Source organism: Pararge aegeria, chromosome 22, assembly GCF_905163445.1.
Source record: "Pararge aegeria chromosome 22, ilParAegt1.1, whole genome shotgun sequence".
In the NCBI taxonomy this organism is placed as follows: domain Eukaryota; kingdom Metazoa; phylum Arthropoda; class Insecta; order Lepidoptera; family Nymphalidae; genus Pararge; species Pararge aegeria.
The window spans coordinates 13048247-13064375 of record NC_053201.1 but is presented as its reverse complement, the minus strand read 5'-3'; the positions used below and the strand labels follow the sequence as shown (position 1 = coordinate 13064375).

The window sequence follows — 16129 nt, the reverse complement described above, 5'->3', positions numbered from 1 at the left end:
TCATGATTTTACGGATAACACACCATAGTTTTAAGATTCGTACACACCAACTTAACACAAGCAACACAAAATATATCGTCGAGTTCAATTATAAAGTAAGTCGAAGTCTATTTCAGCAAGTTTTACGGGAGCATGAATTTTTTTAAAAATAATAACAAATAAGACTACATTTAACATTACTATTAATCTATGTTTAACTTAAAATCAAACTATGCAACGGTAGGTATATAAGAACTATTCCGTTAGTACCTAATGCTAAAAATATGCGCTAGATGGCGTTAAAATATAAAACGTATTTTTTGGGTATCTTTAACCTTTTTAATTGAAAATAAGGTATTTTGAAATACTGAAAAACTAAGTACATTGAGATAAATAAATGCACTGCAATCATAAATCAAAACTGATACAAATAAAATAGAAAATAAATATGGAAGTTGGGCGTTTGATAATCAAAAACCCGGTTGCTCGTCTAGCAAAGTAAGTTTAGTGTGCACATATCATAGGAGTGGCTCTAAAAATGCCTTTTGAACTGTCAAACATTGGGGGGATAACTACAATAGGAGTGTTACTATTGCGAACAAGAATTGGAAAGACCTCCTTCTTTAAGGAATATGTGATATAGGTAACTATGCTATAAAAAAATGCTGATATTAATGATTCCATGGTGGTCCATGACGTTCCAATGGTGGGAACATCGCTAATCGCTTATTTAAATCAGTATTATTTTAAAATGTCAGTTATCTATTAAACATCTTGAATAACCTAAAATATATCTTAATATATATAAATCTCCTGTCACGATGTTTGTCCGCGATGGACTCCTAAACTACTTAACCGATTTTAAATAAAATTGGCACACCGTGAGCAGTCTGGTCCAACTTAAGAGATAGGATAGCTTAGATCTTTAATTATAGTCGCAATTTTATTTTATTGCAAATTATTTGTCTATAATTAATTGACAGTCACATGTTATATATATATATATATAGATATATATACTACTATACTCATTTAAGGCTTAGCGATACTGAATACTTTAAAAACAAAATCAAACGCAGACGAAGTCGCGGGCAACAGCTAGTAGTATATATAAATATTCGGAAACAAAAACGTCAACAATATTAAAACAATACTGCTGTTTACGATGGCAGTTACCCCCTGATCGTCATACTAAAACTATTCTATTATTGTAGGTTGTCTATAACTAAGCACCTACGTCATTCTTATAAAATTATTGTCATCCTCATAATTATCTAATCTTACAGCTAATGAGTTTTCAATATCACTAGTTAAGGTGGCATTTGACTAAGCCGAATGACAAATAACAAACTATGGTACTTAAAGGAAGGCGTAATTTAATACTATTAGGCGTTAAAGTATTCCGGGTAAGGGGTTCTATGGCTGTGTTTTTCGTTTGCTTGTTACAATTTTCTTAAAAAAAAACTTGACCGACAAAATAAAAGTAAAAAAGGCAAAAAAGGCCTTCGTTTCGGCACATTATATTCGCGTGACGCAGCACCTCCGCGGAGCCGACAAAGGGGTTTCCTATGTAAAAATCGAACATTAAATAACATATTAGCGTTACGTAATGCCTCACATCGTTAGTCTGCAATCTCACCTTGGGTGAGTGATGATGCAGTCTAATATGTTAGCGGGCTAACCTGTTAGGGAGTATATTTATTTTTATTGATTTATTTATATAAATAAAAACAAGGTTTACCCACAAAGTATTTAGACATTATAATCAGTTATCGCCATCCAGGGGGTACACTCGTTTAAAAATATAGTTTACTTATAAAACACAATAAATATTCCCTTCACGTTTGAGCTTAGATACGAGTAACCGTATAAAGCCAGCAGTCCATAAGAAGTAATAACTATTAGCAGCCGCACTCATCTTGAAGACAAATTTAATCTAAATAACGTAAGATGCCCAATTCTGTAGGTCAAGAAACCTATATTATTAATAACACAGTATTGCAAGGGATGTGCGCCCAGCTACCCGTATTTAAGGCACGTCGCAAAGTTTTGAATCCTTTCCTCCTGAGAGGATAACAGTGCCTATTGCATATATTTTTAGGGTGAGTATAAAAGGATGTTATATATGCTCTCCTGTCCAAAGCGTTGCGTTGACTTGCCTTATCCTTTCGGGCTAGCGAAATGCCACCTTAAGTATAATTTTATTGGAGTTCTAGTATTTTTTGTGCCTGTTTGTCCTGTCTAAACTCCGAGCACGTTCTTCTGCAGCCAGGGCACGAAGCTAGTGACCCTCGAGTAGACCCCTGGGAAGCCGGGCTCTGCACACTTCTTGCCGAACGACACAACGCCGATTTGGTAGAAATAGGTTTTCGTGGTTTCGAAGTTATACTGTAAAAAAAATTAAATCTCTTTATCATCATCATCATGTCAACCCCAGTGGCGTGCACTTCATATATGCACAAAAGCAGTGCATACCCTAAAATTGATATATAGGTGGTATAGGAGGAGGATTTTGGCCATTTTAAGCAATTTTTCTGCTGTATGCATACCCTAGTAAGAAACCCAGTGAACGCCACTGGTCAACCCATTTACCGGCCCACTATAGGGCACGGGTTTCCTTCCACAATGAAAAGGGGTAAAGGTCGTAGTCCACCATGCTTGCCCAGTGCGGATTGGTGGACTCCACACACCTTTGAGAACTTTATGGAGAACTCTTAGGCAGGTTTCCTCACGATGTTTTCCTTCACCGTTGAAGCAAGTCATATTTTAATTACTTAAAACGCATATAACTTAAAAAAATTGATGTGCGTGCCGGGATTCGAACACGTTGCCCCGAAAGTGAAGTCGAGCTCCTACCCACTGAAAATTCTTACTGTTACCTAATATGAATTATTATTAGTTAGTTTAATTCAACTGGTTATTCTTACATTGTATTTACAATTGTTTTCTAAGTTTCAATGGTTTCCATTTTTGCTTTGTACTGTGTTGTTCAAAATTCCCAAATAAAATATTTTACTCTTTATCTTCAATGTTCCATCTCTTTCGCAAGGCTCTAAGCCACGATTGTAGGCCTCAACTTCTCAAGACTCAAATTGTATAAAAATCTCTGGTCTGGTGGGAGCCAATATTCCTATCCTACTAATTGTTACTCAATCACGCAAAAGCGGCTGAACGGAATTTAATAAAATTTTGGCATGCATGTAGCCTTTGACATGGACAAGAACATAGGCTACCTTTTATCTCGATTCCTTAAGTATTTCCCGTGGGAAAATTTAATATGGTTTACCAGCTAAGCCGCTCGCAGACAGCTTTGAAATTTAGTATCCATGACACCTATGGAAAAGAACGTGTACTTTCTAAACCGATCTATCAAATAGTTCCCGTGGTAGGATTAAAAATTGCTAACGAATGAAGCTTTAGGAACAAGTCTGAAGACCACGCAGACGAAGTCGCTGGCAGAAACTAGTAATTAATAATTGCTAAGTAACTAAGGTACGTAAGGTACCTACTCTAAGTAAAGTAGGAGGTAACCATCGACTTGAAACAAAGCAACTCTTCGCGGGGCTAGCAAAAATCACATCTAATCATAAAAGGCTTTCCAGAAGCTCTATTTTTTGCAGGAATAAAGAGATGAATAGAGATAGAGAGAGTACTTACGATAGGCTGCATCAAGGGCCCTCCGCTGTCACCCTGGCAGGAGTCCTTGCCTCCCTTCTTGAAGCCAGCGCACAGCACTCTGTTATCTATGACCTGCGCCTTGTACGCAGTATACGCTTGTTTGCAGAAGTCGTTGGATACTACTGGCAGCTGCAGCACTTGCAGGCGTGTCGCTTTCGGTCCACCTGGATAATAAAACGTTTCATATTATCGACTTACTTCACTGTCACACTGTAAGTGTACCTACTTATTTTCAACAAATACCGTTCGTCTACCTATGAGTATATACTATATACTAGTAGCACTAGAGTTTCTTTTTGTTTATTTAAACTCATTAATCTCTGGTGCAGATAATTTAAATTGACATCATGCTAAGACGCTTAGGAGTCAAGTAACAAGAAAAAAATGTCAGAAAGAACGCCTAGTGAAATCAAATAGCAAAGGCGGGTGGGCGTAAAATAGCAGATTTAGGTTTGTAAGGGAAACTAATGAAAATATACTCGGACGAAGTTGTAAGGAACCGATAGAAGATAAATATGGCTATTACAGCGTTAGAAGTCGCATGGAATTAACCTTTACTTACCCTGATTGTTGTACAATTAATAGCATTGGGAAAATAAAATAAAAATTATTAAAAATCCATATTATATTTTAAGAAAATCATTCGTGTAGTTTTCATTTACCACTTATTGGCATATCTAGTAATGTGGAAGAAGCTACTTACGGAATTCCAGGTCTCCCCATCCGGCAATAAAGGGATTGTAGTCCTCGAAGCTTGTGGATCGCAACTTGTTGTCCGTGGGAATGCAGATAGGCTTTATGAGATCTAAAAAAAATAAAGAACTAATCAAACAACCTCAAGTAATCACAGACCCTATAGCTTCATTTGAAAGAGAAGAATGGACTTGGAGTTGCGTGGTTACTGGGAAACGCTAGTTGTAGCATTTTTCGCTCACAAAAATTTATAAGCTGGTTTTCGTAAATAAATATATTAAATTCGTAAATAATATTTCGTAAACCCGATAGCCTTTTAATTTGAAAGGTTAATTTTAATAATATAGTTAAGACCTCTTTTGCTTTTATTAAAACTCTTATTTTGTGTTATACCCCCCTTTTTTATTACACTTCCTTATAATTACCTATTCTGTTTTAGGCAAAAAAACTATATAACAATTGAGGATAAAATTCTGACTAACTTAATGAAGTAAATAAATTCACCCATGTAAACTACATGTTATGTGTGCTGTGCAAGTTAAAAGAAAGTCACAATAGACGCCGACCGGAAGTTAACATTGACTTAGTTAATCTACTGATCAATGTTCAATATACATAAAAGGAAGTACCGGAAAATGTGTACTAGATAAAACAAGGCGTCAGGTCGTTGCACTTACGTGTGCTTAGAGAAATAATAAACAATAATTATTATCATGAGATAATAAATAGAGTAAAAATAATAAACAATATTATCATGAGGTTATAAAAAGGATATAACAAGGAATTAACAATTAATTTCGCGACACTACCTAACTTAAATCACTCTGTTTTTGTATTTCACGCAGCAAAAGAGCAAAGATTGATTTTTTATTTTGTATACGGATATACAATTGGTCAGAGGGTAACACACAGAAAAAAAAACCAAGATACGAAGACGATTGGCGCAGTGGGCAGCGACCCTGCTTCCTGAGTCCCAGGCCGTGGGTTCGATTCCCACTGTACAATGAATGTTTTTCAGTGCCTGAGTGTTTATCTATATGTTATAAGTATTCATAAAATTATTCATCATCTATCTTAGTACTCATAAAACAAGCTACGCTTACTTTGGGACTAGATGGCGATGTTTATATTGTCGTAGTATATTTATTTATTTAAGTAAGCGTATGTAGGTAGAAAATCTTGCACTTGCCATGTTCAGAAACTCACCAGTGAATTGTACGTCGTTTTGCAGTACGAGAAGTGCGATGTCGTTGGTGAACGCTTTGGCGTTGTAGTCCTCGTGCTTGATTTTGGTCTTGATGAGGACATCAACGGGGGTTGCACCTTCGGTTTCGCTCGCTAAATCCAACTCGCCGACGCGCACTACGTATCTGGGAAATAACATTATTTTTTGTTTCTTTATTTGAATTTTTAGGTGAGTTGCCTTGAGACTCGTGATCACGAGTACGGATTTTGAATAATGAATGAATGACTGAGTGGATGAAAACATTTAATTGTAGGACTACTTATCTGTTTTATTGTTACGGTCGAGCGTATCACCATAGCTCCCGTACATAACTATCACAGGCACTTTAAGAAGCGTTAACACATATATGTTTACATAATCGTGAGGGGATGGTGATAGCTACGTTCGCCAACTTAAACTTAAAGCTACGAGGGTTCCAAACGCGCCCTGCTCTAAGAAGCGCCAACAAACTAAGCCGGGTATTTTTTTTGTTATAACCATCTCACAGTAAATTTATATTAAGCTATGGAGTGAGAACAATTCACACCTAAGCTTATTTCTCGTTTCAGTAATGCTTAACATAATAATAGGATTTTTCTGTAAGCCTACGTTTTATAGAAACTTTGAACATATTGAGAAACATCTCAAAGAAAGTGGTATTCTAATTACATAAATTAAAAACGTATAACCCTGAAAAGTTTTGGGTTCGTGCAGGGGAACTTGATGAACTGAAAAAACTTACATATAAAAGGAGAAAATAAAACATGAGAAAATTTTCGAAAAAAAATAATAGGTAATAATTATTTTATTATGAAAATATGAAATCACTGGTTTATAAATTAAATAATAAACATAAAATTACAATAGTTAAAATTTGTGGCTTGTCGTTTAATTTAATTAATAATACATACATACCCACAGAAATAAGAACATACGGAATCCTCATTCAGCCATTATTGCATGCAAGTGCATTGTGCCCAAAAACAAAGAAGGCGTCCCGATCACGTCACACTTCACATCCGTGGAATGTACGCTACTTCACAGATTTTTCCCCTTTTTCCTCTTTTTATGGTAAACGTTTAGAACATTAGAACTAAAATAATTACTATCAACTGCTAAATGAATGAAGTGAATATCCACCTGTTCGAGAAACACTAATAAAGTGGAGTGGTTTATTATGCTTCAATATTAGTCATGTACACGGTACACGGATTCTGTATGGTCTTAATTCTGTGTACATACCCATTTTATTTTTTTATAAAGAAAGTCTAAATAGATCATTTTCTAGAGTATACCATTGACTACAGAATAGTTAAAAAAATGAAAATTAGCATACAATACACAATAGTTTCCTGCACTGTTAAGTACAAAAGGTTCTAAAATATCTCACAGGTAGGCAGTGCTTATTCGCATGCATGCACCTGCACATAACATTCCTTTTATTGCAAAGCCATTCATCTTTGACATTTGTGAAATTAAAATTCTACTTATTCCTTTATAATTACAATTATTTTTGCTATCATATCAGGCGAACTCTTAAATACAATATGGTATTTATTTTTATTACTTCTCCTGCAGTTACTTTACAAATGATTTTAACATCCAGTGTTTTGTTGTATGCATTATGTCCCATAAATATATTTTTTTTTATATTATTAACATGACATCAATTTGTATTACCTTATGATAAACATTTATGCGAAAGAAAGTAAAACATGTAACTAGATATTTTTGAAACATAGATAGGTACATTTGGAAAGACAACTTATTAGACGAAAAATTTAAAATGACTGGATTGAAAGAGGATTCTATATATATATTTAGAGCCTTACTAATAAAAGTTGTGTAATTATTGAGGTAATTAGTTATACAATGTTTTCTCTCTATCTGCTTACAGTTATTTGACATTCGAAAGAAGAAGACAAAACATTGTAATCTGTGCAACCCTAAAACCACTTTACAACGTTTAGTAGTAAACGGGTGTGGACTGTAATTTTATAGAAGACTGAAAATAGACTATCTACTTAGTAATAAGAGATTGCAAAACAAATCCATCGTCAAAATATAATTTTAAAAAACAATAATTATAAAAAAATATAAAATAACAGTAAAAATATTTCAGTAGTAAAAATTTCTTATTTCAAATGAATTTCATTTAATACTTACACCATAGACTTTAGTAATATTTACTTCGTTTGTAAATACAAGCAATCGTTTACGTACTGTCATGCATAGGATTGACCATAGATACAATTTTTTTTTTAAATAAACTCATGATTTTACGGATAACACACCATAGTTTTAAGATTCGTACACACCAACTTAACACAAGCAACACAAAATATATCGTCGAGTTCAATTATAAAGTAAGTCGAAGTCTATTTCAGCAAGTTTTACGGGAGCATGAATTTTTTTAAAAATAATAACAAATAAGACTACATTTAACATTACTATTAATCTATGTTTAACTTAAAATCAAACTATGCAACGGTAGGTATATAAGAACTATTCCGTTAGTACCTAATGCTAAAAATATGCGCTAGATGGCGTTAAAATATAAAACGTATTTTTTGGGTATCTTTAACCTTTTTAATTGAAAATAAGGTATTTTGAAATACTGAAAAACTAAGTACATTGAGATAAATAAATGCACTGCAATCATAAATCAAAACTGATACAAATAAAATAGAAAATAAATATGGAAGTTGGGCGTTTGATAATCAAAAACCCGGTTGCTCGTCTAGCAAAGTAAGTTTAGTGTGCACATATCATAGGAGTGGCTCTAAAAATGCCTTTTGAACTGTCAAACATTGGGGGGATAACTACAATAGGAGTGTTACTATTGCGAACAAGAATTGGAAAGACCTCCTTCTTTAAGGAATATGTGATATAGGTAACTATGCTATAAAAAAATGCTGATATTAATGATTCCATGGTGGTCCATGACGTTCCAATGGTGGGAACATCGCTAATCGCTTATTTAAATCAGTATTATTTTAAAATGTCAGTTATCTATTAAACATCTTGAATAACCTAAAATATATCTTAATATATATAAATCTCCTGTCACGATGTTTGTCCGCGATGGACTCCTAAACTACTTAACCGATTTTAAATAAAATTGGCACACCGTGAGCAGTCTGGTCCAACTTAAGAGATAGGATAGCTTAGATCTTTAATTATAGTCGCAATTTTATTTTATTGCAAATTATTTGTCTATAATTAATTGACAGTCACATGTTATATATATATATATATAGATATATATACTACTATACTCATTTAAGGCTTAGCGATACTGAATACTTTAAAAACAAAATCAAACGCAGACGAAGTCGCGGGCAACAGCTAGTAGTATATATAAATATTCGGAAACAAAAACGTCAACAATATTAAAACAATACTGCTGTTTACGATGGCAGTTACCCCCTGATCGTCATACTAAAACTATTCTATTATTGTAGGTTGTCTATAACTAAGCACCTACGTCATTCTTATAAAATTATTGTCATCCTCATAATTATCTAATCTTACAGCTAATGAGTTTTCAATATCACTAGTTAAGGTGGCATTTGACTAAGCCGAATGACAAATAACAAACTATGGTACTTAAAGGAAGGCGTAATTTAATACTATTAGGCGTTAAAGTATTCCGGGTAAGGGGTTCTATGGCTGTGTTTTTCGTTTGCTTGTTACAATTTTCTTAAAAAAAAACTTGACCGACAAAATAAAAGTAAAAAAGGCAAAAAAGGCCTTCGTTTCGGCACATTATATTCGCGTGACGCAGCACCTCCGCGGAGCCGACAAAGGGGTTTCCTATGTAAAAATCGAACATTAAATAACATATTAGCGTTACGTAATGCCTCACATCGTTAGTCTGCAATCTCACCTTGGGTGAGTGATGATGCAGTCTAATATGTTAGCGGGCTAACCTGTTAGGGAGTATATTTATTTTTATTGATTTATTTATATAAATAAAAACAAGGTTTACCCACAAAGTATTTAGACATTATAATCAGTTATCGCCATCCAGGGGGTACACTCGTTTAAAAATATAGTTTACTTATAAAACACAATAAATATTCCCTTCACGTTTGAGCTTAGATACGAGTAACCGTATAAAGCCAGCAGTCCATAAGAAGTAATAACTATTAGCAGCCGCACTCATCTTGAAGACAAATTTAATCTAAATAACGTAAGATGCCCAATTCTGTAGGTCAAGAAACCTATATTATTAATAACACAGTATTGCAAGGGATGTGCGCCCAGCTACCCGTATTTAAGGCACGTCGCAAAGTTTTGAATCCTTTCCTCCTGAGAGGATAACAGTGCCTATTGCATATATTTTTAGGGTGAGTATAAAAGGATGTTATATATGCTCTCCTGTCCAAAGCGTTGCGTTGACTTGCCTTATCCTTTCGGGCTAGCGAAATGCCACCTTAAGTATAATTTTATTGGAGTTCTAGTATTTTTTGTGCCTGTTTGTCCTGTCTAAACTCCGAGCACGTTCTTCTGCAGCCAGGGCACGAAGCTAGTGACCCTCGAGTAGACCCCTGGGAAGCCGGGCTCTGCACACTTCTTGCCGAACGACACAACGCCGATTTGGTAGAAATAGGTTTTCGTGGTTTCGAAGTTATACTGTAAAAAAAATTAAATCTCTTTATCATCATCATCATGTCAACCCCAGTGGCGTGCACTTCATATATGCACAAAAGCAGTGCATACCCTAAAATTGATATATAGGTGGTATAGGAGGAGGATTTTGGCCATTTTAAGCAATTTTTCTGCTGTATGCATACCCTAGTAAGAAACCCAGTGAACGCCACTGGTCAACCCATTTACCGGCCCACTATAGGGCACGGGTTTCCTTCCACAATGAAAAGGGGTAAAGGTCGTAGTCCACCATGCTTGCCCAGTGCGGATTGGTGGACTCCACACACCTTTGAGAACTTTATGGAGAACTCTTAGGCAGGTTTCCTCACGATGTTTTCCTTCACCGTTGAAGCAAGTCATATTTTAATTACTTAAAACGCATATAACTTAAAAAAATTGATGTGCGTGCCGGGATTCGAACACGTTGCCCCGAAAGTGAAGTCGAGCTCCTACCCACTGAAAATTCTTACTGTTACCTAATATGAATTATTATTAGTTAGTTTAATTCAACTGGTTATTCTTACATTGTATTTACAATTGTTTTCTAAGTTTCAATGGTTTCCATTTTTGCTTTGTACTGTGTTGTTCAAAATTCCCAAATAAAATATTTTACTCTTTATCTTCAATGTTCCATCTCTTTCGCAAGGCTCTAAGCCACGATTGTAGGCCTCAACTTCTCAAGACTCAAATTGTATAAAAATCTCTGGTCTGGTGGGAGCCAATATTCCTATCCTACTAATTGTTACTCAATCACGCAAAAGCGGCTGAACGGAATTTAATAAAATTTTGGCATGCATGTAGCCTTTGACATGGACAAGAACATAGGCTACCTTTTATCTCGATTCCTTAAGTATTTCCCGTGGGAAAATTTAATATGGTTTACCAGCTAAGCCGCTCGCAGACAGCTTTGAAATTTAGTATCCATGACACCTATGGAAAAGAACGTGTACTTTCTAAACCGATCTATCAAATAGTTCCCGTGGTAGGATTAAAAATTGCTAACGAATGAAGCTTTAGGAACAAGTCTGAAGACCACGCAGACGAAGTCGCTGGCAGAAACTAGTAATTAATAATTGCTAAGTAACTAAGGTACGTAAGGTACCTACTCTAAGTAAAGTAGGAGGTAACCATCGACTTGAAACAAAGCAACTCTTCGCGGGGCTAGCAAAAATCACATCTAATCATAAAAGGCTTTCCAGAAGCTCTATTTTTTGCAGGAATAAAGAGATGAATAGAGATAGAGAGAGTACTTACGATAGGCTGCATCAAGGGCCCTCCGCTGTCACCCTGGCAGGAGTCCTTGCCTCCCTTCTTGAAGCCAGCGCACAGCACTCTGTTATCTATGACCTGCGCCTTGTACGCAGTATACGCTTGTTTGCAGAAGTCGTTGGATACTACTGGCAGCTGCAGCACTTGCAGGCGTGTCGCTTTCGGTCCACCTGGATAATAAAACGTTTCATATTATCGACTTACTTCACTGTCACACTGTAAGTGTACCTACTTATTTTCAACAAATACCGTTCGTCTACCTATGAGTATATACTATATACTAGTAGCACTAGAGTTTCTTTTTGTTTATTTAAACTCATTAATCTCTGGTGCAGATAATTTAAATTGACATCATGCTAAGACGCTTAGGAGTCAAGTAACAAGAAAAAAATGTCAGAAAGAACGCCTAGTGAAATCAAATAGCAAAGGCGGGTGGGCGTAAAATAGCAGATTTAGGTTTGTAAGGGAAACTAATGAAAATATACTCGGACGAAGTTGTAAGGAACCGATAGAAGATAAATATGGCTATTACAGCGTTAGAAGTCGCATGGAATTAACCTTTACTTACCCTGATTGTTGTACAATTAATAGCATTGGGAAAATAAAATAAAAATTATTAAAAATCCATATTATATTTTAAGAAAATCATTCGTGTAGTTTTCATTTACCACTTATTGGCATATCTAGTAATGTGGAAGAAGCTACTTACGGAATTCCAGGTCTCCCCATCCGGCAATAAAGGGATTGTAGTCCTCGAAGCTTGTGGATCGCAACTTGTTGTCCGTGGGAATGCAGATAGGCTTTATGAGATCTAAAAAAAATAAAGAACTAATCAAACAACCTCAAGTAATCACAGACCCTATAGCTTCATTTGAAAGAGAAGAATGGACTTGGAGTTGCGTGGTTACTGGGAAACGCTAGTTGTAGCATTTTTCGCTCACAAAAATTTATAAGCTGGTTTTCGTAAATAAATATATTAAATTCGTAAATAATATTTCGTAAACCCGATAGCCTTTTAATTTGAAAGGTTAATTTTAATAATATAGTTAAGACCTCTTTTGCTTTTATTAAAACTCTTATTTTGTGTTATACCCCCCTTTTTTATTACACTTCCTTATAATTACCTATTCTGTTTTAGGCAAAAAAACTATATAACAATTGAGGATAAAATTCTGACTAACTTAATGAAGTAAATAAATTCACCCATGTAAACTACATGTTATGTGTGCTGTGCAAGTTAAAAGAAAGTCACAATAGACGCCGACCGGAAGTTAACATTGACTTAGTTAATCTACTGATCAATGTTCAATATACATAAAAGGAAGTACCGGAAAATGTGTACTAGATAAAACAAGGCGTCAGGTCGTTGCACTTACGTGTGCTTAGAGAAATAATAAACAATAATTATTATCATGAGATAATAAATAGAGTAAAAATAATAAACAATATTATCATGAGGTTATAAAAAGGATATAACAAGGAATTAACAATTAATTTCGCGACACTACCTAACTTAAATCACTCTGTTTTTGTATTTCACGCAGCAAAAGAGCAAAGATTGATTTTTTATTTTGTATACGGATATACAATTGGTCAGAGGGTAACACACAGAAAAAAAAACCAAGATACGAAGACGATTGGCGCAGTGGGCAGCGACCCTGCTTCCTGAGTCCCAGGCCGTGGGTTCGATTCCCACTGTACAATGAATGTTTTTCAGTGCCTGAGTGTTTATCTATATGTTATAAGTATTCATAAAATTATTCATCATCTATCTTAGTACTCATAAAACAAGCTACGCTTACTTTGGGACTAGATGGCGATGTTTATATTGTCGTAGTATATTTATTTATTTAAGTAAGCGTATGTAGGTAGAAAATCTTGCACTTGCCATGTTCAGAAACTCACCAGTGAATTGTACGTCGTTTTGCAGTACGAGAAGTGCGATGTCGTTGGTGAACGCTTTGGCGTTGTAGTCCTCGTGCTTGATTTTGGTCTTGATGAGGACATCAACGGGGGTTGCACCTTCGGTTTCGCTCGCTAAATCCAACTCGCCGACGCGCACTACGTATCTGGGAAATAACATTATTTTTTGTTTCTTTATTTGAATTTTTAGGTGAGTTGCCTTGAGACTCGTGATCACGAGTACGGATTTTGAATAATGAATGAATGACTGAGTGGATGAAAACATTTAATTGTAGGACTACTTATCTGAGAAATAAAGTTTTCCGTTATTTGTTTGTTTAGTTAACTCATTAACTTTTGTCATAAGTAAGCAAAAATGTTTAATGAATGAATGAATAAATGAATGATCAAATGAATGAACGACTAGATACTTTATTTTAGGTATACGTATAATAAAACTGTAACTGGAAATTTCTGTACATTTAATATATTTTGAAAATTTTGACCGTGGGATGCTTTATGCTGAGTCCAAAACAGATTCTTATTTAATTTTTGTCTATCTGTCCACAGTGGAATCACGTTAAAACTACTGAACGGATTTAAATAAAATTTTGTATAGTGGTAGCTGATATCCCGGGTCAACATATAGATCACTTTTTATCCCGATAAGCAATAAGTTTCCTCCGGGAAATGGGATGAACATTTTACTTCATATCTCCGTTAAATTTGCACCCATTTTAATAATTCTTTTTGTTATTTGACATGTGTACTACCAAGAATGTATTGTCTAATTTTAATGAAGATCTGATGAATATTGTCGGAGATCAAGGACATAATTCTTCACAGATAACAGCAAGTCTGTCGTAAGGCATATGGGACAACGATCGAATGCATGCGTACCACCCTACTAATATTATAAATGCGAAAGTTTGTGAGAATACATGTATGGATGGAAACATGGATGTATGGATGGAAAGATGGATGTATGGATGGATAGATGGATGGATGTTTGTTACGCTTTAACGCCACAACGAATGAACAGATTTGGCTAAAATTTGGCAGAGATACCTAAAATATAGTCTGGAATAGCTGAGCTTTTCCGGAGAAATGTTGCAAAAACTGCGAAAAATATCATTTTTGAGAGATTCTGATGCGTGCGATGCGTGAACGGTAAACGTTACGCCAAACGACGGAACTATGTAGTAAGCATATCGGAATTGTCGGAATTCTTGTTTCTGTAAAGTTCTATAAAACAGTCCGCGACAACATACGACTACTTTTTGAAGTTTACTCATTCGCGGAAGAAAGTCGCGCGGGTCCGCTAGTCCATATATATATTATAAAACATGTATTTACTAGTGGTACTTCGCAAGGCAGTTTTTTTCGCCTCATTTCGGCGGCTATTTTTATTATTATAGCCTTGTTAGTTCACGGAATCAAGATATATTGCATACTATTGTCGAGATAATTTAATGGAGATTAATTCCAAATTGATTTACTGCAATAGAATTGGAAAAAAACACCAAAATAGGTCAAAAAAAATTCCTGTCCGTCATGTGTGAAACCCGAAAACACTCTAACTTGTGAAAAAATCCATTATTTGAGTTAAATTAAAAAAAAAAAATTCTAATCGACGATTGTAGGTCACTGAATGCGAATGATAAATTAATTCAGTGTAGTTTAATTGCAACTAATAAAAAACGAAAACTGCAAGACTGTATATCTATATTTATCCATGTAAAATTAACATGGATGGTGGTATATCTATATCTATAGATATTATGTACATTTTATTCCACCAGGGGCGCCTGTGCATAACTTTCCTAGTACAGCTGTTTTAAAATTATTATTTTTTTCTTTTTTTTTTTTTTTTTCAATATTTGATAATTAAATGAGCATTATGAGTCGTGCACTTTTGGATTTTCCAAATTTTTCCTATTATTTAGATGTACTAGCTGTTGTTTACTTTACCAACTTAGGTAAATTAAACTGTACTAGCTAAAACAACTTAGTCTTTTTGCTCGATGGATTAACGAGTGTGTGGAATAGGTAATGCAGTTCGTGTATAACATCCGTTTCGAAGTCACTGTCATTATTGTGATGTATCATAGTCGTCATTAACTGTCAGTGAACTATTAGAGTTAATTCTACAAAATTGTGGCATGCAGTTAGCAATTTTGCGAAGGCTAAACTTGTTATAAATAACCCATTGTGGCATTTTTATAGCTTGTTTTGATACTATGATAGTAATGCATTTATTTCAAGAAATATTACCGTCGACCTCTGGCGCAGTGGCGACTCCAGTTATTATAAGTGGTACCTACTCGGGTTCGATCCCAAGCCAGATGCAGTTTGGGAATCTATAAAATCTTATTTTTTCGGCATGTAACGTTTCGGCCCAGACCCCACCGACATAGACGCGCTGCCAAACGATTTAGCGTTCCGGTAGGGTAGAAATTGGTTTAACATAATTACCCGCTACCATCTAAGACTACATCAGCACTCATATTTATGAAAACGTACGGACTCAAAACAAAGTCTTGTTTTTTGCCGCTGCAAATATATTTGCTAGGTATTTGAAGATATAATTTAAACAGTCGAATAACAATAATTTGCATATATACAACGTGTAACCGAATTACGACATAATGTTGAAGCATGCATAAGTATATTTCAAAAGGAATCAGCCTGTAAAAATATTAAATCAAAAAACAGAAGGTATTACAGAAA

At 34.9% G+C, this 16129-nt stretch overlaps 2 protein-coding genes across 2 annotated transcripts in view; both read right to left on the bottom strand.

The window, feature by feature from the left end:
- Positions 1-1087: 1087 nt before the first annotated feature.
- On the bottom strand, positions 1088-7269 carry LOC120633991 (venom serine protease Bi-VSP-like). The gene is made up of 5 exons (XM_039904428.1): positions 7256-7269; positions 5557-5720; positions 4361-4462; positions 3637-3821; positions 1088-2367 (listed from the first exon to the last, which is right to left on the bottom strand). Exons 1-5 carry the CDS (start codon positions 7267-7269, stop codon positions 2221-2223), a joined length of 612 nt encoding a protein of 203 aa, XP_039760362.1. The 3' UTR covers positions 1088-2220.
- Positions 7270-8933: 1664 nt separating this feature from the next.
- The window catches only part of LOC120633784, a 32434-nt gene continuing 25238 nt past the window's right edge, over positions 8934-16129 (bottom strand). Inside the window, exons 6-9 of the mRNA XM_039904132.1 lie at positions 13403-13566; positions 12207-12308; positions 11483-11667; positions 8934-10213 (exon numbers count right to left, since the gene is read on the bottom strand). Of these exons, the coding sequence (XP_039760066.1) occupies positions 10067-10213; positions 11483-11667; positions 12207-12308; positions 13403-13566 (598 nt within the window). The 3' untranslated portion in view covers positions 8934-10066. The remainder of the gene's footprint in view (positions 10214-11482; positions 11668-12206; positions 12309-13402; positions 13567-16129) is intronic.